The following is a 24,464-nucleotide window of genomic DNA, read 5'->3' on the forward strand; positions in this document are numbered from 1 at the left end:
CATATGTTTGGTTAACACAGCAATAGAGACGTGCCACTGGAAAAGACTCTGATGCTGGGAGGGACTGGGGGCAGGAGGAGACAGGGACGACAGAGGATGAGATGGCTGGATGGCATCACCGACTCTGTGGACATGAGGCTGAGTGAACTCTGGGAGCTGGTGATGGACAGGGAGGTCTGGCGTGCTGTGATTCATGGGGTCGCAGAGAGTCGGACACGACTGAGCGACTGAACTGAACTGAACTGAACTGCCATTTGGTGGAGTAAGGGAGGAGTGACGAGGTGTCAGACATACTTTAAGGTGAAGAGTTATTTTACATAACAGATTCTTAGACTACATAGCACACAGGTTTTGAGGGGGCTTCATGCAGGTGAAAAATCTGCTTTGAGTTATCTGAGATGCCGTAGTTTCAATGCACGCGTGCTCAGTAATTCAGTCATGTCCAAATCTTTATGACCCCATGAGCCGTAGCCCACCAGGCTCCTCTGTCTGTGGGATTTTCCAGGGAAGAGGGGATTTTCCTGACCCAGGGATTGAACCTGTGTCTCTTGAGTCTCTTTCGTTGGCAGGCAGACTCTTTACCACCGTGCCACCTGGGAAGCACCAGTGGTTTTAACACATATCTGCAAATGTACTGCCACTCCTCCTCCAAAGCATGGAGCCTAATTCCCCTTTCTTTGAACATGGCCAGACTTAGTGACTCTCCTCTATAGAAAATAATGTGGCAGAGAGGATGCTATGTGACTTCTGAGAGTGAGTTATTACAAACAGAGCTTTGGTCTTTCCTTCTGTCCTTGGATCACTCACTTGGGGGAAGCCAGGTGCCATGCTGTAAGGACACTCAACCAGCCCTGTGTATAGAAATTTGCACAGGGATGAACTAAGGCCTCCTGCCCTCATATAGCACCAACTTGCTGGTCTTGTGGGTTAGCCGCCTAGGAAGTGGACCTTGCAGTGCCAGTCAAGCCTCCAGATGATTGTGGACGTCAGCCTTCAAGTCTGCCAACTGAGGCCCCAGACATCCTGGAGGAGAGACAAGGTGCCCTTGCTATACCGTGTCTGAATTTCCAGCCCTCAGAAATTGTGGAAGATAATAAATTATTATCATTGTCTTCAGGCACTAAGTATTGGTGATAATGTCACGTAGCAGGAGATAACTAATATATGAGCCGATAACTTAACTCCGCCTTTTTTAGACCAGCAAAAAAAATTTTGCAGTTTTAACATATATTAAGGTTTCTAGGAATGCAACTAATTAACTCAAGAGACAGTTGTACTTTGTTTTGGTTGCCTTTATTAACAGTTGTTCTCCATCTAGTCAAAAGAGTCTTCTCACTGTTCTTCAAATAGACCGCACTCTTCTGTTTTCTCTGATGAATTCATCTTGAATTCCCTTCCTTTTCCCATCTGTATTGTAAAATCCTACTCCTCTCTGACTTACACATTCAGTCAACAAACGATGACAGTGCACCTTTACCGGCCAGACCTGTGTGTGCAGCGTGGCTTGGCAATGAATGACACCCCTGGAGCCTTCAGCGGAACTTGTGCAATTACAGGAACATGATGATAGAAAAAGGCTGGTTGCCCACAGAGAGGTAGCATCAAGGGGAATTCATCTAGGCAACAGAGCCCTCCATGCTGTAGTGGTTTTAAAATGCATTGCATAGGGCAGAGTGATCCCCACCTTGTCCTGCAGGGAGTGACGGGAGGGCTGGGATTCTATGCTGTATGCCCAAGTCCTTCCCTTTCCAGCCTGATCAGCTCCCTGGTTTTGAATCTTTGCTCTGTATGTACTTGTCTGCTCTCCGCAAACTGGATTGTACAGGCTCTCCAGCTGGGCACACCCCCATCCCTTAACTCTTAAAGCTTCTTTCCTGGAGAGACCTGGAAAACTCTAGAACTGGATCTGCTTTCCCTCTGGCAGCCGGCAAGTGCTAAAGCTGGTGTCTGGAGAGAGAATACAGAGTCCGTCGGATCTGGCTGCACCTCAAGAAGTGAATAGGGACCGTGATGAGCAGAGCAGCCCCCGCCTGGGTCCCAGCCTTTCCCTGTAGCCCTGCTGGTCCTGACAGCCTGACAGGGACCTGGTGCCCTCCACCAGCACCCCAGCTGATTTATGCACCCTTTCCTCCAAGCTTTTTTACTCCATCTGCCTTTCCTCCTTATTTACCAGGCTGTGAAAATACACACACCCGCGAGCACACACAATACAAATCACAGGATACACCTTTCAAGCTTGTATACACCAAACAAGCTCCAAGTTGATGTGGCCTGGAAATGACACTGCTGAATTTTCAGAACAAAATCGTGAGAAAGTGGATTTTCTCAGAGAAGAAACCAGCAAAGGGAAAGTCCTCACCTTTCCCACCCTACTGTCCCACAGTTCTTTCCAGAGTGGCTTGGAATTTGTAGGGGAGCCAGAGGGAATGGCTGCTTCTTGCCACTGGAGGGCACTCTGGAATCCTGAGACCAAGAGGTATCCAATTTGTTGGGTCTTTTTTTTTTTTTTTAACCAGAAACAGGATCCCAGTTAGCATCAGTAGACCATCTGGAAATCCATCCTCGAGAAGACAGTGATGACAAATAGGTTTTAGCATGAGTGCTCGGGGCAAGGCAGGGCAGAGGGCAGAAGGGAACCAAAAGGCTTTAAGTTCTACTGCAGGTGGAAAGAGGGAGCCTGGCTTTTGCTTGCCAATGTCCAGAAGAAAGAGGGTTTAATTAGCCCAGTGGTTTACAACTGGGGGTGATTTTTGTCTCTCCTCACAAGGACATTTAACGGTGTCTTAAGACATATTTGATTGTCACAATTGGGATGGTGGTGGTGAGTGGAGACCAGGAAATCTGCTCATTATAATCATCCTATCATGCACAGAATGTTCCCCTAACCGTAATCCTAACCCTAACACCAACGCAGGCAAAGGTTGAGGACTCCTGAGTTGACCCAATAGTGATTTTGAGCGCTACCCACTCAGTGGGCAGGAGGCCTACATTCCAGTTTTGTTCACAGCTTCTGTTCTGCATGGAGTGGAACTGCTCCTCAGGAAACGGTCTGGTTTAGCAGATGCTGTCATGGTTCACAGAGGAAGAAATATTAGCCCTGCATGTTCACTGCAACCCCTTTGTTCCCCTGTGTTATGCTGGAGTTCCCCAGGAGCAGACTCTGTGACAAGAACTGGAGCACAAGTAGTTGATCCAGAGAGGAACCCCAGGAAACTGCTAGGGGCGTGGGGGACACCTAGGGAAGGGGAAGACTCCAGTGCAAGCAGTGTGGTCAAAGAAACTACCACAGTGGGCAGAGAGAATATGGTCCCTTTGGGGAGTCCGGACCTCAGGGAAAAGGTGAGGGAGTCTGGCACCTCCCAGGCTCATCAGACACTGGCTGAGAGATGCTGACTGGGGAGATGCTGGGCGTTCATTCTCTGGCAATGCAGCCTGCCTTGCCAGCAGAGAGATTCCAGCTGCAGAGAAAGTCTTCAGAGGTAAGCGTGTGCTGGCCAGCAGGCTACAGAGCCAGAGGGCATCTGTACCCCCTCACCGCACAGCCCTGAGAATGTCAGAAGTCCTATGTGTGGCCACTCATGCTATATTTGAGGATCCCAATTCCCTTTCTGACCATGCTGGGGTGCACCATGGCCCCTCAAAGGGTGTCAAGCAGATATTAGCACTGCCTCAGCCAGAACTCCAGTTTCTTGGTCCCTCGGATGCCACTGCAGTATTAGCCAGCAGCAAGCCCGACCACAAAGGCCAGGGAGCAGAGAAGGACTCACCCAAAAGCCAAGAGATTGTCAGCCTCGGGGCTTCTGGGTTCCTGGGCCCTGTGAGTTCCGTGCAGTTGATGATGCTCCACAGAGCTCTAAATCAGTGTCAGTCCACCCTTCACGTCCATATGAATCTATCTCCCAGGGCCTTGTGAAAAGGCAGACTCCAATTCAGTGGGTCCCAGGGGAGGTGGGCAAGGCTGCCTTTCTATTAGGCTCCAAGGTGATGCCCTTGCTGCTAGTCCACTGAACTCGGAGTGGAGTGGAGGTTAGGTTGCCACCAGTAGACACATGTATGTAAACACCTCCACATAAGCATTCCTGGGAAATTGCCCAATAAGATCCGAGAAGAAGGGGTCTGTAGCTCTAAGCCTCCTTTTTCACATTCTGTATAAACTTTTACAAACCTAGTTTTCTCATTTTTTTTCTAAAAGGACCCTACTTCCACCACCTCTGCCACCAATTAATAAGCCTCAGTTCTCATAAAACCTGGATCTTCCTTTTCTAAGAGCATTTGAAAGGGCTAGGATCTGGCTTGGACAGTCTGGTCCCCATGCATTTTGATCTGTATATCAGAAGTTCTGGAACTTTCTGTTGCCACTTCCTGCTCCATGATCACAGACGGCTTCCAAAATTAGAGGCAGAACAGTTCTTGGAACTTTCTGAGAGGCTGTTTATTTGGCACAAATAAACGTTTCCATTTCTTTTTTAGATCGACTGATTAAATTTTGTCAACAAAGGAAACTGACCATATAAAGCAAATAAATTTTGCCTAGGGTAGATGCAATTGATCTCCACCTATCTCTGGAAGAGGAATATTACATCCATTAGCAACCCCATTTTGACATTTCTGACTACTTATATATGGGCCTGCTTTTTTTTAATTCTTCTTTGAGGTGGTTGAAATAACTGATTTGTTTTTCACTGCTTAATGGGTTAAATAAAATCCTGGATCTGTGCTCCGTTTATGTATATGAGAATCATTATATTTCCCTTTAACATGGTCCGCCTGCATGTACCCCCACCCTACTCACCCTGCAATCGACTGGCCAGTCTCTCCCTTTGGGATTCCTGAGAATAGAGGAGCGGATACTGACTCCCAGTTTCTTCTCCTCCTGGGAACTGATGTTAGGTCTCAGAGTACTGGTGGTCAGAGTGCTATGTCCGAGGATTCCCTGCTGAGCCCAGGACTCCCCATCTCCCTGTGTAGGAGACCAGCACAGACCGGAGTCAATGGCGTGGGCTTTGGAGCCCAAATACCTGCCTCAGTTCCAGAGCTACCACTTCCTGGCTGTGTGACACTGGACAATTTACCCGATGTCCCTTAGACCTGGTTTCATCGTTTGCCCTCTGGGCGGTATTCCCAGAAACTGTACTGAAAAGGTCCCGAGGATTAAATCTGCAACGATGGGTACAATGCTGAGCATGAGGTCTGGAATTAAATGAATATCTGTTTGGCCACTATTGCTGAGGCTGTATCTTTTGTATGCTAGATATTTTCCACTTTCCGCCCTTATTCATTCTCCACCACTCTCCCCTGTGCTGTGTGCCCCAGGAGGCTGATCTTCTTCTCTGGCATCTTGTCAGTTTCTTCCAACTGGACCCTCCCTTTCCTCTCTGGAGTGGTCTTAGGTGGGCAGCATCCCTCAAATGTCACAGCTCCTGCCAGGCAGCCACTGCCGCCTCCAGGTTCCATAACTGCCCTTCCCCTGTCTCTCAGGCCTTCAGCGTGGTTCTAGGTCCATATTCCTAGCCTTGTATGACTGCATCCCCACAGCCAGATGTGTCCCTACACCTGCCCTCTCCTTTAAAAATATTCCCTTTACTAAACACTCCTCCAGTCACCCACACCAACAGCGCCATCTGTCACGACCCCAACATAGTGAATGCCATTTTTAATACTCCTGTGTATTCTCTAAGTGAGCAATGCGCTTCTGAATCTGGAGGAAACAGAGTCAGAACCTTTGCACCTGTTTCATCTTAACTGAGAGCCCTTTGTGGGCAGGGCACCAACGTCCTACTCCGGAAGGCAACATTCCTATTCACAGTTGACCGAAACACAGGCAAGGTCCAGAGGAAGTTGCAAATAAAATGTCTTTTTCTCTTCCTCCAGGCACTCCGCCTCAGGTGTCCAAGAGTCCCTCCTCTAGTACCCCATTAGTTTCTCCCTCTCCTCTGACCCCCCCACTGTCTTTGTTTCTCTTGACTCGGACCTCCTTCTCGTCCCTGCTCCATCTCAGAATAAGAAGGGTGGGCCCTTGTGGTGGATCCCACCCTTCTCGCGGAAAAGAGCCTCTTCAGCTCTTATACACCTGTCTCTGGCGAGCTGCCTAACATCCATATGTTCCGAGGCAGATGTCACTGGTTTATTGAATAGTCTGGGTTCTCTAAGGCTACAAACGACTGTTATATTTGCTCCACTTACTGCCTTCAAGTGTGCTGCCTAATCTCTCTTAGTGAAACAAATTCCCTAACTTTCCATTCGTTTGAAGGATTTAAAAGTCCAGTCCAATTTCGAGTTGCAATTGCCCATCCCGCTAAACTCTCACATCTCACCTCCCAGAAAATGCCTGACTTTGACCCTCAGGGTCATGTAGCGAAGGGGTATGGTCCCGCCTCAGCTTGCCCCCTCCTCCTTTCTGCAGTGTGGCTTGAGAGGCAGGCTGGGGAAGAAGAGATAACTGTTTCTAAGCTGGTGCTGTTCTTCCTATGTGAGGCTCTCTCGACTTCTCTGGCAATGCATCTGCTGGGCTGGTAGCCAGCACAGGCTTGCTCCTGGGACAGATAACTAAGTTGTACTGGAAGCCCGGAGAGAGGGGCCTCCCACCCCCATTTCCCTGACCTGAGTCATACCTCCTGACTAGACACCTGCCAGATGCCTCCAGGGTAGATAAAGATGGCTGTGGAGTTTCTGATACAGCTTCCAGCAAGGGAGGAATCTCTTTGCTCTCCCCTTAAACCTGGGCTGATGAGATGCAATGGAAGGGACACGTGCAATGGAAGGGTATGTGCTCAGTCACTTCAGTTGTATCCAACTCTTTGCGACCCTATAGACTGCAGCCTGCTAGGCTCTTCTGTCCATGGGATTCTCCAGGCAAGAATACTGGAGTGGGTTGCTGTGCCCTCCTCCAGACGATCTTTTCGACCCAGGGATCAAACCCGTATCTTCTGCATTGGTAGGCAGATGCTTTACTGCTGAGCCACCAGGGAAGCCCCAATAGAAGGAATATTCTGGGACTTCTCGGATAGGTCATAAGAAACCCTGCAGCTACCCTGAGGATCTCTTGGAACATTCTCTAAGAGACCTGGTCCACCAGGTCTGACAATTCTGAGATCACTGTGCCATCAAGGTGGAGTGCAGGTACGCTGATCAATAGTCTCCACCGAGTCCAGCCTTCCAGTCATGCCACCAAGTCAACAATCCAGTCCATCCACCAGCAGCTGCACACAACCAAGGGCCTCGGGCAACACTGCATGGGACGGAGGAATTCTCAGCAGAGCCCTGTCCAAATTCCTGACTCATGAACTCATGACATATAATAAAGTGGCTGTTGTTTTTAGCTGTTGTACTTCGGAGCGGCTTTTTCACAGCAATAGTTAACCAGAACACCTCCCTCAGCTCCTGTGCTTGCTGCTGGGGTAAAGCCTTGAGTGGGTCAGTGGCAAGATGGTCAAATCAAGCCACATCTCTTGGTGTCTACATGACATACCTCTGCTCTGTGGTTTTCTTTCTCTTCCCATCTCTCTTTCCGATTCTTCTCTCTCTGCTCAGTTTTGGGGTGACTCTTCTGGAACTCCTTTCATTGGCTTTGGGGATGAAGTACTACCCCTTCCATCCTCCATGGGGAGCGATGAGAGAGGCAGCCACGGCTCCCATCAGTAAGAAATAGCTCCAAATACAGTTGGCTGATGATGGGGAAGAGGATGGGGGTGCTGCCTGGTAGCAAACCAGTTCATCTGCTTCTTAATGATCTCCAGAGACAAGTTAGTTTAGTAATCTCTTTGATACTTCTGTGCCTTCAATTTTAGGTCCCTGTTGATTAACTTTGAGGTTAAATAAATATAGCTTCTTTCTTTTCCACTTTTGGCTGGAAACTGAGCAATGACACAGGTGTAAGGCAGGCGGAGATCAAAATACCAGCTGTATTTCTGATAAAACTAGAGCAGATGACACATTTAGATCTCGCCAAAGGTCTTGCTAATACTGCAACCCAGAATTTGATGTATTTACCTAGCCAGTCTCAGACAACCCTGGAAACTCATAGGTCCTTCTCCTCAGAGGCAGGGATTTATCGCTAAGAAACCCTCATAACCAAGAGAGCACCTGAATACACACTCTGTGTAGGTAGGCAGGTCCCCAAGGGGGACAGACAGGGAAAGGGCGGGGCTACCATGCCTGGTCTGTCCCAAGCTTGTCAGTCAATAAATGCTTCCTCTTCTAAATGAAGGAGCAGAAGGAAGTCAAGATTCTCCTCATTAAAAACAACCAAGTATTTTCTGCAACAGCTAGCTCTTAGGAAACAAGTCATTCCCACTTGGTGTCTTGCTGTACATGTTTCTATTTCACAGCTCTGTGCTGTTGGATATCTTTGCTTCCTGCTTGAGACCGGCCTCCATCCTGGCCCACATGCGGTGTGCTGGGGGGGTTGCCCCAGAAATGCACCCTGTGAACAGGGCTCCTGTGCCCTTTGGGTTTTGGTTGGCTTTGGCCAACGGCAGGCAGTGGCAGGAGAATGAAAGATGGGAGGAGACTGAGGCTAGGGGTTTATCCTCTGGCTTCCCCATGCCGGTTCACTGAAGCTTGTCTGTCTATAAAGGCCACAGCTGCCATCAGGCGGCCATCTTAAGGGTCACTTCTCTGGGGACCTGAAACCATAGGTCGTCTTTCCCTTCACAGCTACAGGAGGTAACAGCTCTGATTTGTGCCTGACTCATTATTTTCTCCCACTTCTTCCTGGCTTACTCAAACTATACCCTCAGCTTTATAGAGTCCCTTCATTAAACAATCCACAGATTACCTTGTTTGAGTCAGCCATCTGCTTACTGTCAGAACGATGACTCTTACATCTCTTCCTGAAGACTGTCCTTGTCAGGGAAAAAGAGACCACCATTCTACCACACCAGCTGTTAGAGTGTTGTGTACCCTCAGAATTCTTATGCAGGAATCCTGACCCCTGAAGTGATGGAATTGAGAGTTGAGGCCCTTGGGGGCTGATGAGGTCATGAGGGCAGAGCCCTCATGGGTGGGATAAGTGCCTTTATCAAAGAGACCCTCTTAACTTGTGCCATGTTAGGACACAGGGTAAAGATGGCCGGCCATTAACCAGGAAGTGCGATCTCACCAGACAGTGAATCTGCTGGCACCCTGATCTTGAACTCCCAGCCCCCGGAATTGTGAGAAATGAAGGCGTACTATTTTGTTACAGCAGTCTGAGTGGACTACGACAGCAGCCTCATCTCAAAGCCTTCAGTGGGTCCATACAATTTAACATGCACCCTATTCCATACTCCCAAGTCAGCAGCAGGAAAATGAAAATTAAGAATTCATTCCTAAGGGAACATACCTCCATAACAGGTATAGACATAAGCAGCCTCCAAATTTTGAAAAGTGAATGAAAGAAAGGTAACATAGTGGTTAGAACCTTGAGCTCTGGAGTCAAACAGTTTGATCTTGATTTCCAATATCCTGTGTGGCCTTGGACTTTTCCTGTCTCAACCTCCTCTCCCTCATCTTTATGGGGAACAATAGTTATAAAGATGAAATGAAGCAATGCTTGGGAGCATAGCAAATACTCATCAAACATTAGCAAGAACCAGTTCATACAACTGAGCAGACACCAGAGGGCAAGTGAAGGTTAAAATGTCACCCAGCCCTATTCACCAAGCCAAGGGGCACCGAGCACACTGTCCCAGGTACCTAGAAACTCCCAGTAAATAGTGGCTGCATTGGCTCAAAATGTCCTTTTGCTATATATATGTCCTTAGTGAGTTGACACCAGAAGGCTTATAGATAAAAGGATTCTCCTTTCTATCATCCAAGACTCTCAAAGTTCTTACCTGACCCCAACCTGGACCAAAGACAGAAGAAAGTCAGTTACTGACAGAGGTATAACTGCTCCTTGGTGTCTTTTGCATGCATGTGTTAGAATGGGAAGAGATATTTGATCACAAGAGTTCCAATTTAGTGGTTTCTGAGAATTGGGCACCCCCAGAAGCCCAGCTACAAGCATGGAAAAGGTTCTGAGACCAAGACTGATGGGTGAGCAGCTTTAATTACCCAAGAACTGTGTTAATGGCCCTTGGGATATCTTATTGCTATTCTGACACTTGGGAACATGGCATTTTCCCATTAAAATGCCAATTATCCTTGAGCACTTCTGCAAATCCATCAGCTGGAGGCTGCCGGGTTGTTGAGCGATGTGGTTTGATGGTTTGAAGCAAACCTATCAGATCAAGGGCATTTTATCTAGTAGTTCATGACTGCTCAGAGTGTTGTCCCACCCTTGCCTGCCCCCTCTCCCAATGAAACACACATATACACACACTCCACTAAGCAGAAAGATCAGAATCTCTATTTCCAAGTAGCCAGCGAAGAGGAAGTGTTCAGGAGCTGGGAATCAGAGAGAAAATTAAGATCTGGCAAAGAGCCCCCAAATGAAATTTTTTTTTCATCTGGATAATTGAAAGCACGGGCTCAAACAGAAAACATATCTCATTGGGGAAATCAGTTGATTTATCTCATCTGACTACCAGGACAGAGCATCGACTTGCAAAATACCTACTTCCCTACATGGCTTCCCTGCTGCAGATCACTTGCAGCTAAAGGGTTTGTTAAAGCTGGAATATGGAGCCTCAGTTAGATGTGCTCTCCCAGGATACCTCCACCTTGTTTTGTACGTCACTGGGTTTGCCCTGCTTCTGAAAGAATTGCTTACGCAGGGGTCATGCCCCGGTACACAGACCTTCTCGGGAAGGTGATTATAGATCAATTTGGACCTTAACTTCCTGAAACTATGTTTAAACTCAACTATAAATCTGAATGATTTATGTAGTAGAAGATTGAGTTTTATTTTGTTTTCACCAGTTTGATTACAGAATAGCAGTATGGTAGTGATTGGGGAGGCCTGGCTCTTGCGAGGCTGCTCTTCCCCAGGGCTCGCCTGAGAAACTCTGGCCACACTGACCCTCAGAAGGGGACCTGCACACATCAAACTCCTCAGGGCCTCTTGCTGTCACCCTTGCCTTCAACACTTGGCTCTGGCTCTTTGAGTTACTGAATTTAAAAATATATCCACAAAGTCTTCTATACTTTTTTTTCAAAAGGTAGAGCCTAATGATCCTCCTTTTGAATGTGTTCCTAATGCAGTGACCTATTGTAATAAACTGCGTATGGTGGATCTAATAGTATGTGCTAAGACTGTGCTAGAAAAGAGGTTGTGGCTTGCTCCTTATTCTCTCTCTGGATAATTCACCCGTGGGGGCAGCCAGCTGCCATGACATGAAGATGCTCAAGCATCCCTAGTGAGAAGCCCATGCAGTGAGGAAATAAGGCCACCTGTCAAAGGCCAGTGTAGTCTTCCAACAGTCTCAGGAGTGATTGGGATGGTGTGATGGCTTTGCCGTGTGTCAGCTTGACTAGACTGAACCACAGAATCTCCTTTTTCGTATGTTTCCAGGTAGGGTGGGCCACAAAGGAAATTCTCTGAGGCTTGGAGGGTGGAAGGGGGGCAGCAGCAGTTTTGAACCACACATGCTTTGTTGCTGGTGTGCTAATTCACCCTGTCAATGTGATGCAAAGGGCTAGGTCAGGTGTGTGTGTTTAGATGTGTCTCAAAAGGCCCCGGCTTCTGCAGGATGTCCTCATCATCAGGATGAAGACAAGTTTCAGTCTGTCCTTGTAGGGTTCTAGTTTATGCCTGTGGCTTTTTAGCCTGCTAGTGATCTTCCCACCTTGACTGTTGCTCTCTGGATTACAGACCCTGGCACCAGATGTGGAGAGAGCCTGGTAACCAGCGGCCACAGCTCCCAGATAGATCTCTCTCCTGATGGCTCTGCTTGTCTGGTTGAGCACTGTCAGATATACTGCACTGTCTCAGAAACTGCTCTGCCAGCCCCAGTCAAGTCTGTAGATAATGCAGCCCCAGCCAACAATTCAACTGACACCTCTTGAGAAACTGAGCCAGAATCACCCAGGCGTGCCACTTCCTAATTCCTGACCCAGAGAAACTGTGGGATAATAAATTAATGTTTAATATTTTAAGTGCTAATATAGAGGTAATTTTTATTCAGTGATAGGTGAACTAAGCACATCATCACAGATGCCCTGCTGGATCACACCCCTATGATGTTGCTTTATTTTTTATTTCAATATTTTATTTATTCCTTTTAAAGCATTGATCACAACCTGCAATTATTTTGTGAACTTACGTGCTTGCTTGTTTGTCATCTGGCTTTCCCATTAGAATGTCATCCTCATAGGGACAGGCACCTTCTCTTTCTTGTCCATCTATATCCCCAGTACCTGGTTAGTCTAACTCCACTTCTTACTAGCCATGAAACTTTGGGAAAATTGCTCTCGGGGCCTCAAATTCTTCAGCTATCAAATGGGATGATGATAATTGTATCTATCTTGTTGGGCTATTGTGAGTCTAAAATGAATGAATGCTTATAAAGAGTTTCAAACATTACCTTACGCATGGTTAGTATTCAGGAAATATAAGCTGCTAGTATTTTAATATGACGGTAGAAATTCAATAACTATCAGCTGAGGGACTAAATGAAGGAATTTACTGATCTCTTTGACCCATAATCTTAAGCATCCAAGACATACTGAGAAAGTCCCAAAGGCCTCTGGACAGTTAAAACGGATGTCCCAAAGGCTAGTAGCAAAGCCCATCTAATTAACTTATAGGCAAGCTTTTAGGCCATTACTCAGAACCTAATTACTTAATAGTCTTAGCTGATATTTATTAATCACCTAGCATATGCACAGCATTGTGCTAGATGTTGGGGAAAGGGGACGGAAAGACACAAAGGTGAATTAAGCTCATTACCTTCTCTCAAAAGACCATGCTGTCTTGAAGGGAGACAGATACAAGAGCCACCTATCCCACAACTACAAGACAGTGAGCAAGGCGAGTGGGGGTGGAAGAGAGCAAGGCTGACTATCAAGGTGGCCAGACTCAATTAGTCACAATTAGAACATGCATAACAAGCTTAATTATCTGGTTTCCTAGCCTATAATGAATTAGAGACAGCATATTAGAAGTGAAAAAAGGAGGGGTTATTGCTAGAGGCAGGTAATGGTGAAAAGTGATAACTAACAGAAATAAAGAATCATAATTTTAAAAACATTGAATGCAGAAAGTAGATAAATAAAGCACTTTACTTTAAGTCCATTGAGTTAGGGGTAACTGCTGCCCAGGAGATGAGAGGCAGTATAGCCCTGTGGTTAATGGATTCTGGAGCCACTTGCCTGGGTTGGAACTGCAGCCCGATCACTTCCTATCATGTGGGCAAGTTGCTCCACTTTTCTGTAACTCACTTTCCTCATCTAGAAAATGAATATAATAAGGTGGAGCCGCTTCATCAAGTTGTTGTAAGAACTACATGCACTACTATTCGAAAAGTGCTTTAAAGAGTTTCTGCTGCTGCTGCTGCTAAGTCGCGTCAGTCGTGTCTGACTCTGTGCGACCCCATCGACGGCAGCCCACCAGGCTCCCCCGTCCCTGGGATTCTCCAGGCAAGCACACTGGAGTGGGTTGCCATTTCCTTCTCCAGTGCATGAAAGTGAAAAGTGAAAGTGAAGTCGCTTCGTTGTGTCCTCAAGACCCCATGGACTATAGCCCACCAGGCTCCCCTGTCAATGGGATTTCCCAAGCAAGAGGACTGGACTGGGGTGCCATTGCTCTCTCCCTAAAGAGCTTCTGGTACATGACAATTCTGAGAACCTGTAACAGTCAAGACTGACTGGCTTGCTGCAGTAACAAACAATCTCCCAAATCTGAGCGACTTAAAATAATGAAGGCTTATTTTTCACTCATATGTCCATCATTGGCTGGCAGAAGATTCTACTCTGAATCACAATTACCTTCATTCTAGGACCCAGGCTCATACAGCAGCCACCATCTGTTCCAATGTCTGTTGCCACAGCAAAAGGAAACGAGCGCCTTCCTGGATGTCTTACTGACCACCGATTGTTTATCCCAGAAGTGACATGCTATCTGGCTCACAGCTCATTGGCCAATACTGGTCACATTCCCCCGTCCTTCCATGTGCCCAGAATGGGGATGATCAAAATGTGTGTCTAACAGCATAAATCATTACCAAAGCGTTTGTCTGTTCTAAGACATCTCACAGTCAGGGCTGGGCCACAGAGTTTAAAAACTGTAATAAACTCCAGAGCTCGTTTTGAGAAAATGAAATCAAGATTCACAGGTATTTCATGTTTCTCAGTAAGAGCATCACTGGAGTTTGGGGGCTTGAGGACAAAAGTGATATTATATGAGACCATTTACTCATTGTGGGACTGCTGTGTGCACTGGAAGTCCCGTAATGCCTGCTTACTAAATGCCATCAGTGTCTCCCATCCGAGTCACTGTGACAATCAACAGTGCCCTAATCTATTTCCTAGTATTCTTGTGAAGTAGAGGGGAGCTATGCCCTTCCTTGCTTAAGAACCATTTGCAAATGATTGACTTTACGGTATTAGTTACAGCCAGAGCTGGTACTCAAACTTAGCTTCTTACTCCTCAGTGAGTAATCAGGACCCTGAATCATGTCGATTATAGTTTGCTGTTGAGAATTAGAGATCAGTGGATGCATGGTCCTTGACACTATGAACTGGGCCAGTGACTGAACTATAATTCGCCTGTCCCTCAGGAAATCTCAGTCAGTTTTGCCCTTAGATTCCAGGAGACACCACTGTGCTGCTGCTGCTAAGTCACTTCAGTCATGTCCGACTCTGTGTGACCCCATAGACGGAAGCCCACCAGGCTCCCCCGTCCCTGGGATTCTCCAGGCAAGAACACTGGAGTGGGTTGCCTTTTCCTTCTCCAATGTGTAAAAGTGAAAAGTGAAAGTGAAGTCCCTCAGTCATGTCTGACTCGTAGCGACCCCATGGACTGCAGCCAACCAGGCTCCTCCATCCATGGGATTTTCTAGGCAAGAGTACTGGAGTGGCTTGCCATTGCCTTCTCCGGACACCACTGGTCCATAAATTCCCCATTTTGCTTAAGGGAGTCTGTGAAGGTTTCTGTCACTTTCTATCAAATTATTTCTGACTAGGACACATACCTCTTGGAAACATTTCTTTCAAATACGATTAAACATTTTAAATGTGTTGCTTGCAAGGATAAGCTTCATTTAGTTGAACAGTTTACTTTTGGGGAGTCCTTCCTTTTTCTACTGAGTGGATCATGGAACTACGGATGGTTGGTTACGTATGCAAAAACCAGTCAGGGGTGTGTGAGGTGTATGCTGATAAGGAACAGCATGGAAATAGCCTCAGGAGGGTTTTGAGAGGGGGCGGGGCAGAGGGTCAGCTGCGGGATTAGTGTCTTCATGCCCCACCCCCAAATGAGCACAGAAAACAATAGTGAGATAGAGTTCTTGCTGTGCTGCGACAGGATGAGTCATTTAACGACTTTCCCTTCTGCTAATGGATAGCATTCCTTTCAAGCTCCAGAGAGAAACTGACATGATTCATAAAACAGAAAAATAAGATGATATTAAACCTAATACAAGCGTTCAAACCAAATTTATAAGATATTTTGAAAGTCAGAGATCTGGCTGGAGCATTATAATAATCCAGTACAGGGATGAGGTTTCCTGCAAAGTTTCATTTGATCCTCAGGAATGATCAGCAATTATCCAAACAGCTCTGCTCTGTCCCTGTGGCATGTCAGCTCTCTCAACTTGGATTTCACAGAAAGTAAACGAGGGTCACTGCATGCTCAGTCGCTAATCGCTCCAACACGCTGTAGCTATGGGCACTGCACACTTTGGGCAGGTAGAGGTGATCAAAATTAAAACTTGAAAGAAGCTAAGTGTGCTTCTTTGTGGCAAAAAAACCCAGAATGCATTCTATTCAATGAGCACTGTTTTAGGTAAAATGAAATCACTTAAAAGTTATTTGATAATCAGTTCAGTTCAGTTCATTTCAGTTCAGTCGCTCAGTCGTGTCCGACTCTCTGTGACCCCATGAATCACAGCACGCCAGGCCTCCCTGTCTATCACCAACTCCTGGAGTTCACTCAAACGCATGTCCACAGAGTCAGTGATGCCATCCAGCCATCTCATTCTCTGTTGTTCCCGTCTCCTCCCACCCCCAACCAATAGTAACACATAAAATGGTGTGTGTGTGTGTTTATTTGGAGCTGGGCACTAAGATGAATATTTCATCTTTGATATATTTCACAATGTTTGTTCTCATACAATGCCAATGAATGCTCACATGCATCATACAGATGAACAAACAGGGCCCCAGGGATGGCTTTCCTCATTCTAGGTCCCATGGCTGACAAGGGATGGGGTCAGCGTATACTTCTGTATATTGTAATGGTATTCTGTGTCAAAGGAAAATGACTAAGGAAGTATCCTATGGAACTAGTCTACCTGGGTTCAGAGTTGGGCTCTGAAAGTTATTAGCTGAGTGATCTTAACTTAGTTGATTAGAATTCATGGTGTTCACATTTCATTTTCTGAAAAATAGATTAAAAAATGGTACCAGACTATAGCTAGCTAGTGGGAAGCTGCTGTATAGCACTAGGAGCTCAGTTTAATGTTCTGTGATGACCTAGGTGGGTGGGATAGAAGTGGGTAAGAGGGAGGTCCAACAAAGAGGGGATATGTGTACACACACAGCTGATTCACCTCATTGTACAGCAGAAATTAACACAAGATTATAAAGCAACTATACCCCAGTAAGTTTTCACAAAATGGTACAAAATAATGAACAGTGTAAAGAACTTACAAGACTGTTTAGTGCCGAGTAAATGCTCAAAAAATTTAATTCTTATCCAGAGTCCCTTCTTTCCTACAGAAATGGCATATCAAGTACCTTGTACGGATTTTGAACTCACAGGAACGGATCATCTCTTTGTGACCTCGCCACTATTAAAGAAAAAAATTATTCTGATACTTGTTAAAAGTGTTAAGAAAGACACTATCTAGGAACTACCACACTGGGGCTTTGTGGTAGGGGTGAGAGGTTGGTTCCACTCTGAACACAGCAAGATAAAGCAGGGATTTATAGCCGAAGAGGAAGGTGAAAGATGTCAGCAGATGCAAAATTACTAAGAGGGTGGGGCCACTCTTTGCTAAACTGACACAACAGGATTCTTCCTGAAGGCAGGTACCCACCTGGTGGTGGAAGCAGGTGAGAGATTCTACCAAAATTGACTTAACAGGATCGGGGCTAAATCTGAGCTTGTGAGGACAGGCCCAAGGACGGGGTCTACTTGAAACAATACTCAGAACAGCCTGACTAGAGTTTGGTCAAAGAGCATCTTTGTCACCACCCACTAGAGTATGACCTGACAGCCCTCACTCATGACCACATGGCTCTCCTGTCCCCTCCCACCCTAGAGCATCCCTCTTGCTGCCGAGATGTGAGATGCTCCTGTACCCCAATATATTCAACACCCCTGGAAGTGTGTATTGGGGGAGGTTAACACCCTGTGGAAAATCCCTTTGATGAGTGGGGGACAGGCACTCAAAGATAAATTCTTCTCCCATCCTCTTGACCAGCACTCTGGCCTAAGAGGTTAACAAGGTCTCTCTGAGGACAGTGATCAGAGGGGAAGCAATTGGTTGTTCTTTGTGCCAACTTGGTTTACACATTTCCTATTTGCTGTCATTCATTCCCAGTCCCCTTTCCCCTCCCACCAGAATTCCTGGGCTTGCACTTCCCAATAAAATATTAGCATGTAATTATTTGCCTCAGGCTCTGTTTTCTAGAGAATTTGGGCTAAGACAGCTAGCATCATGATTCCCACAGGAGACTGGGGTTCAAAGGATATTATGTTTGAAGACCTTCTTCCCCATTAAAAACATTAGGTGAAGCAGGTTTAAGTAAGGATTGATAGGCAGACCATGCCGGAGGCTGGCTCTATGTAAGAAGCCTTGCGCATGTAGTTCCTCTCTTGGGAAGGTTGGGAAGGTAGAGTCCATTTCCTGAACAATCTGGCTTCTAGGTTAACACACCTGTCTGTGGCCCACCACACCATGAAAGGCCACAGGACGACGCAAGTTGTCTCCATGGTAACCACCAGTCCATGGATGGACTATTTTGATGGTCACAGGAATGGTCTCCTCTGTAGTCTCCCTCTTTTTCATTCTCATTGTTCTCCGAACTCCTCTGACTAGCTGAATACCTCCCCACTTTGTTCTAGATTGCTGTGGACCAGGACCCTGAAAAAGAAGGAGTTACGCATGCGTCCTTTTTGGTACTGTGATGTAATAAGAAACAAATATTTTGGTTTTCATCCCTGGCTCCTGGTCAGAGCTCTTCAAACCTTTGCAATTTCCTAAGTGATAAAGATGCTAGGAACATCTTTTGTTCTAATACTTGGTCTTTATCTCTAGTTCCTCATACAGAGTACCCAAATCCCTTGGAATTTCCTGGGTGCATCTTTTGATTTTCACAAGACAAGTCTTGATGTGCTCTTAGACAGCTTTTGGATGGGGGCTGATTAACCGGAAACTCCAAGTCATGCTTAGAGGCTTGGAACGTTCAGCTCCATCCCCCATCCTCTGGGGAGGGAAGTGGGGCTGAAGATGGAGTTAATAATCAGTCATGCCTATGTGATAAAGCCTCCAGAAAAATCCCTAAAGGACAGGGTTTGAAGAGCTTCTGGGTTGGTGAACATTTCACATGCCCAGAGGGTCAGTTCAGTTCAGTCGCTCAGTCGTGTCCGACTCTTTGCGACCCCATGAATCACAGCACGCCAGGCCTCCCTGTCCATCACCAACTCCCAGAGTTCACTCAAACTCATGTCCATCAAGTCGGTGATGTCATCCAGCCATCTCATTCTCTGTTGTCCCCGACTCCTCCCACCCCCAATCCTTCCTAGCATCAGAGTCTTTTCCAGAGAGTCAACTCGTCGCATGAGGTGGCCAAAGTATTGCAGTTTCAGCTTTAGCATCAGTCCTTCCAATGAACACCCAGGATCGATGTCCTTTAGGATGGACTGGTTGGATCTCCTTGCAGTCCAAGGGACTCTCAAGAGTCTTCTCCAGCACCACAGTTCAAAAGCATCAATTCTTTGGCGATCAGCTTTCTTCACAGTCCAACTCTCACATCCATACATGACCACGGGAAAAACCATAGCCTTGACTAGATGGACCTTGGTTGGCAAAGTAATGTCTCTGCTTTTTAATATGCTATCTAGGTTGCTCATAACTTTCCTTCCAAGGAGTAAGCGTCTTTTAATTTCGGGCTGCAATCAGCATCTGCAGTGATTTTGGAGCCCAGAAAAATAAAGTCTGACACTGTTTCCACTCTTTCCCCATCTATTTCCCATGAAATGATGGGACCAGATGCCATGATCTTCGTTTTCTGAATGTTGAGCTTCAAGCCAACCTTTTCACTCTCCTCTTTCACTTTCATCAAGAGGCTTTTGAGTTCCTCTTCACTTTCTGCCATAAGGGTGGTGTCATCTGCATATCTGAGGTTATTGATATTTCTCCCAGCAATCTTGATTCCAGCTTGTGCTTCTTCCAGCCCAGCGTTCCTCATGATGTACTCTGCATAGAAGTTAAATAAGCAGGGTGACAATATACAACCTTGATGTACTCCTTTTCCTATCTGGAACCAGTCTGTTTTTCCATGGCCGGTTCTGACTGTTGCTTCCTGACCTGCATACAGGTTTCTCAAGAGACAGGTCAGGTGGTCTGGTATTCCCATCTCTTTCAGAATGTTCCACAGTTTTTGTGATCCACACAGTCAAAGGCTTTGGCATAGTCAATGAAGCAGAAATAGATGTTTTTCTGGAACTCTCTTGCTTTCTCCATGATCCAGCGGATGTTGGCAATTTGATCTCTTGTTCCTCCGCCGTTTCTAAAACCTGCTTGAACATCTGGGAGTTCATGGTTCACATATTGCTGAAGCCTGGCTTGGAGAATTTTGAGCATGACTTTACTAGCATGTGAGATGAGTGCAATTGTGCGTGGTTTGAGCATTCTTTGGCATTGCCTTTCTTTGGGATTGGAATGAAGACTGACCTTTTCCAGTCCTGTGGCCACTGCTGAGTTTTCCAAATTTGCTGGCAAATTGAGTGCAGCACTTTCACAGCATCATCTTTCAGGATCTGAAATAGCTCAGTTGGAATTCCATCACCTCCACAAGCTTTGTTCATAGTGATGCTCTCTAAGGCCCACTTGACTTCACATTCCAAGATGTCTGGCTCCAGGTGAGTGATCACGCCATCGTGATTATCTTCCTCGTGAAGATCTTTTTTGTACAGTTCTTCTGTGTATTCTTGCCACCTCTTCTTAATATCTTCTGCTTCTGTTAGGTCCATACCATTTCTGTCCTTTATCGAGCCCATCTTTGCATGAAATGTTCCCTTGATATCTCTAATTTTCTTGAAAAGATCTTGTTTTTCCTATTCTGCGGCGGCTCAGATGGGAGAGATGCCGGCTGGCGCAACCAACCACGTGCAGAAGCGTGGCCGAGGGGAGCTACCCCACGCTCAAGGTCAGGGCAGTGGCCGAGAAGAGCTACCCCACGTCCAAGAGGCAGTGGCTGCGTGGGCACAGGAGGGCCGAGAGGAGCTACTCCACATTCAAGGTCAGGAGGGGCGGCCTTGAGGAGATACCCCTCGTCCAAGGTAAGGTACAGCGGCTGCACTTTGCTGGAGCAGCTGTGAAGAGATAATCCACGACCAAGGTAACAGAAACCCAAATAAGATGGTAGGTATTGCGAGGGGGCATTTGAGGGCAGACACACTGAAATCATAATCCCATAAAACTAGTTGATCTGATCATATGGACCACAGCCCTGTCTAACTCAATGGAACTAAGCCATGCCATGTGGAGCCACCCAAGATGGACGGGTCATGGTGGAGAGGTCTGACAGAATGTGGTCCACTGGAGAAGGGAATGGCAAACCACTTCAGTATACTTGCCTTGAGAACCCCATGAACAGTATCAAAAGGCAAAATGATAGAATATTGAATGAGGAATTCCCCAGGTCGGTAGGTACCCAGTATGCTACTGGAGATCAGTGGAGAAATAACTCCAGAAAGAATTAAGGGATGGAGCAAAGCGAAACAAATACCCAGTTGTGGATGTGACTGGTGATAGAAGCAAGGTCCAATGCTGTAAAGAGCAATATTGCATAGGAACCTGGAATGTTAGGTCCATGAATCAAGGCAAATTGGAAGTGGTCAAACAGGAGATGACAAGAGTGAACGTCGACATTCTAGGAATCAGTAAACTAAAATGGACTGGAATGGGTGAATTTAACTCAGATGACCATTATATCTACTACTGTGGGCAGGAATCCCTTAGAAGAAATGGAGTAGCCATCATGGTCAACAAAAGAGTCCGAAATGCAGTACTTGGATGCCCAGAGGATACATAACCTCAACTCAATGAGAACAAAAGCTTCTGTGCTTGGGACCCCTCCCAGCCCTTGTCCTGTGTGCCTCTTCATCTGGCTGTTCATGCTCATCCTTTATCATATCTGTTGTTTATAATAAACTGGTAAATATAAGGCTTTCCCTGAATTCTCTGGGCCATTACAGCAACTTACTGAATATGAGGAAGAGATCATGGAACCCCTGATGTGAAGCCAAGTCAGATGGAAACATGGATACCCTAGGGGCCTATTACTTGCAACTGGCATCTGAGGTGGAAGACAGTCGTATGAGATGGAGCCCTCAGTCTATGGGATTTTACGCCATTTTCAAGAAGACAGTGTCAAACTGAATTGAACCATAAGACACTCAGATGATGATGGAGAATTGGTTGGTGTGGGCCACACATTTGATGTCAGAAGTGTTCAGTAGGCAGAACGGAGTTTTTCTTCTCACCCCCAATTGTATGCTAACATATGCAGTTATATTCCAGGACTCACTTAAATCACAAAGTATCAAAGTAGGTGCCGCACTTCATGACTTTCCACGAATTCTCTGGGACTTCAAAGTTCACTCAGATGGTATCTATAGTGTCAGCACTGTGCTTCCCTGCACAAGGCATGTATTAAACATTTCACAAGTGTTTCATTTTGAATCAAACCTTGTGAAATAATTATTACATTCAATTTACAAAGGAAGAAAATGAGGTTGAGATAAGGAACTTGCCAGAATCTCACAGTTAGCTGAATCAGGCTTTGGATCCAGGACTTTGTAACTGCAAAGCCCACAGTCACGGGCACTGAGCCCACCTAAATACTGTTGGTTCTTAGTCCATTCATGCCTGAGGTGTCTTCTGTGAGTACCTGTGATTCTGCCTAAGGGACTTCTCTCCCAGAACACGGCTTAGACTGTAAGTGCCAGGGGAAGAGATACTCCTAAGAGCAGCCGCCAGCTAATGCTGACTTAGAGGTAGAGGATAAATACCCAGCTCCTCGCCCCGTGGGTGGCTTAACTCTAAAGCGTGTTCCACACAGTTCTCTCAAGTCCCAGCAGGACTGAGACCCAGTTGGCCACAGCGATAGGATGTTCAGTAACAAATGTGACAGCTTCCTTTTTCCCCTGTCTCATTTCCCCATTTCCCTAGTGGGATCCTCTCCCAAAGAAACACCTTGTACTTAAATCCTTCTCTCAGAGTCTCTTTCAGGGGGTGGTGTGTGTGTGTGTCTGTAAGATGCGTAAGACAGCCCCTGCGGGAATGTGGTTCCTTCTTCCAGAAGAAATCATAATATTCTTAAAGAGAACACTCACATACATGAAGAAAGAGAGAAAAACCAAGACTATCTCCTGGAGACAGAACTGTGCTGAACTGTGTATGAAAGCATCAGGGAGAAAAAACCTCTCTCTACCCTCTTAGTTCCTTGGGGGCTTACGAATTAAATAGACAAACGACAGATTAGCAAGAGAAAAGACAGAGCTAATCACGGACAGAGAGAAATTCATAGACAAATGTGATTCAATGGTGTGGTTAGAATTTGAGGCTTATATACGATCTTAGTAGGGAAAGAGGAGGCAGAGCAGGGCACTGACTGGAAAACAAATGACTTTGCAAAAGGGCAAACTGGCCATTAGGAGAATAGATGGGATTAGAACAGATTGTTGTTTTGTGACAATGTCTTTTCCATGTGGTGTGGAAACTTGTCTCCAGTAATAAGAATCAAACTTCTCTGGTAGCTTCTGGAGAGAGGACTTTCATGTATTTGGGGGAGACTCTGCTTTTAAGGAAGAAGGAAATTCAGGGACTCAAATGCCTTCTTCTCAACATAATTTTTATGTCAGAGTGGTGTACTGTGGACTCCAAATAATAGGATGGGCCCTGATGGTACAAAGTTAAAGGTGGCCACATCTTATGTTGCCTGAGCTTTTTGGATGATCTTGATCTTGGATCCTCTCTCTTCTGCCACCACCTTGGAGGGTACAAACAGAACCAGTTCCTGGCCTCTGCACCGTTCCTTTCCCCTCTCTGAGGTTTCTCCAGAAAATTCATAATCTTCCAGCACACAGGGCTAGCTTTGCACAAAAGCAAAGTTTACAGCAGTATGGGAGGGCTTGTGGTCACTGACGTTTTGCCTCTGAGATCATCTCAGAAGTTTCAGCTTCAAATCCTTCAGTCATCTTAGCTCAGGGGGAAAAAACCTTCAATCACCAGGTGTTAATATAGCTGACAGCTCAGGTCTTAAGGCAGGAAACAGTATGTTTTAGGAATGATCTGTCATGTCTCCATGTTTATTCCTCTAAGGTGTTTCTCACATGAGCTCTAAAAACACCCCTCAGGACTCAGATCAAAACAATATTGGTGGCATAGGTTTATGTGCCTGACTCACACAAGCTGAATGACTCATTATATAAGGCACACCCTCTGCAAATCCCCGTGTCCACTGGGATTACTAACACAGAAATAAATAAAGGGTCTCCTGGCTTGGCTATCCAGCATTCAACCCCTTTCTCAATTTGGGGGGTGTATGTGGAAATAAAGAGTTACGTGGTGGGTTGAATGGTGACCCTCTAGAAAAATGTCCATCCAGAACCTGGCAATCGTGACTTTCTTTGAAGAACAGGTGTTCTCCAGTTCCAAGACTGTGTTCTCCAGTTCCAAGTGGAATTACAGGCAAAAACTGCAACACCCCTGCCCCACACAGCATTAGCTGGAGCAGGTTTCCTCCCCTGCCAGGACGACTATGTGTCTGATGTGGCTGAGCTAGTTGGACTCCAGCTTAGCAGGGTGTGAGGCAGAGTCACAGGTGGTTGGTTCATTCATGGCAGTGAGTGGTAGTGTCCCAGACAGATGCTTCCTGTTAAAATCCATTGTGCGTCTTCCTGTTGACTGACCTACTGGAACTGCCTTGGTTTCTGCCCATTTTGTAATATCCAGTCCTCCAGTCCCCCATATCCTTCTAGACTTCTTTTCATTGAAGTGAGCCAGGATTCATTTCTGTTGCTTGAAATCAAGAATCTGAGTGGTTCAGGAGAAATGTGGGTACCTGGAGAAACCCATGAAAAGCAGACATCTCAGTGTAATGCCAGCTGGCCCTGTGCCTACTTGGAGGCTAGACTCAGCACTTTGGCA

The 24,464-nt window shown here is 46.2% G+C and overlaps 1 protein-coding gene across 21 annotated transcripts in view; it reads right to left on the bottom strand.

Moving 5' to 3' along the window:
- LOC129548017 (uncharacterized) overlaps positions 1-24,464 on the bottom strand; it is a 291,573-nt gene that overhangs the window by 161,085 nt on the left and 106,024 nt on the right. Inside the window, exon 5 of one of the 21 annotated variants that reach the window (XM_088831764.1) lies at positions 20,958-24,378. The exons of the other annotated variants lie outside the window; for them this stretch is intronic. Coding sequence (XP_088687890.1) covers positions 24,343-24,378 — 36 coding nt within the window. The 3' untranslated portion in view covers positions 20,958-24,342. Of the gene's footprint in view, positions 1-20,957; positions 24,379-24,464 lie in introns of those variants that run through there. 21 annotated transcript variants of the gene reach the window in all.

Source organism: Moschus berezovskii, chromosome 24, assembly GCF_049115385.1.
Source record: "Moschus berezovskii isolate FMDL1 chromosome 24, NW_MosBer_1.0, whole genome shotgun sequence".
In the NCBI taxonomy this organism is placed as follows: domain Eukaryota; kingdom Metazoa; phylum Chordata; class Mammalia; order Artiodactyla; family Moschidae; genus Moschus; species Moschus berezovskii.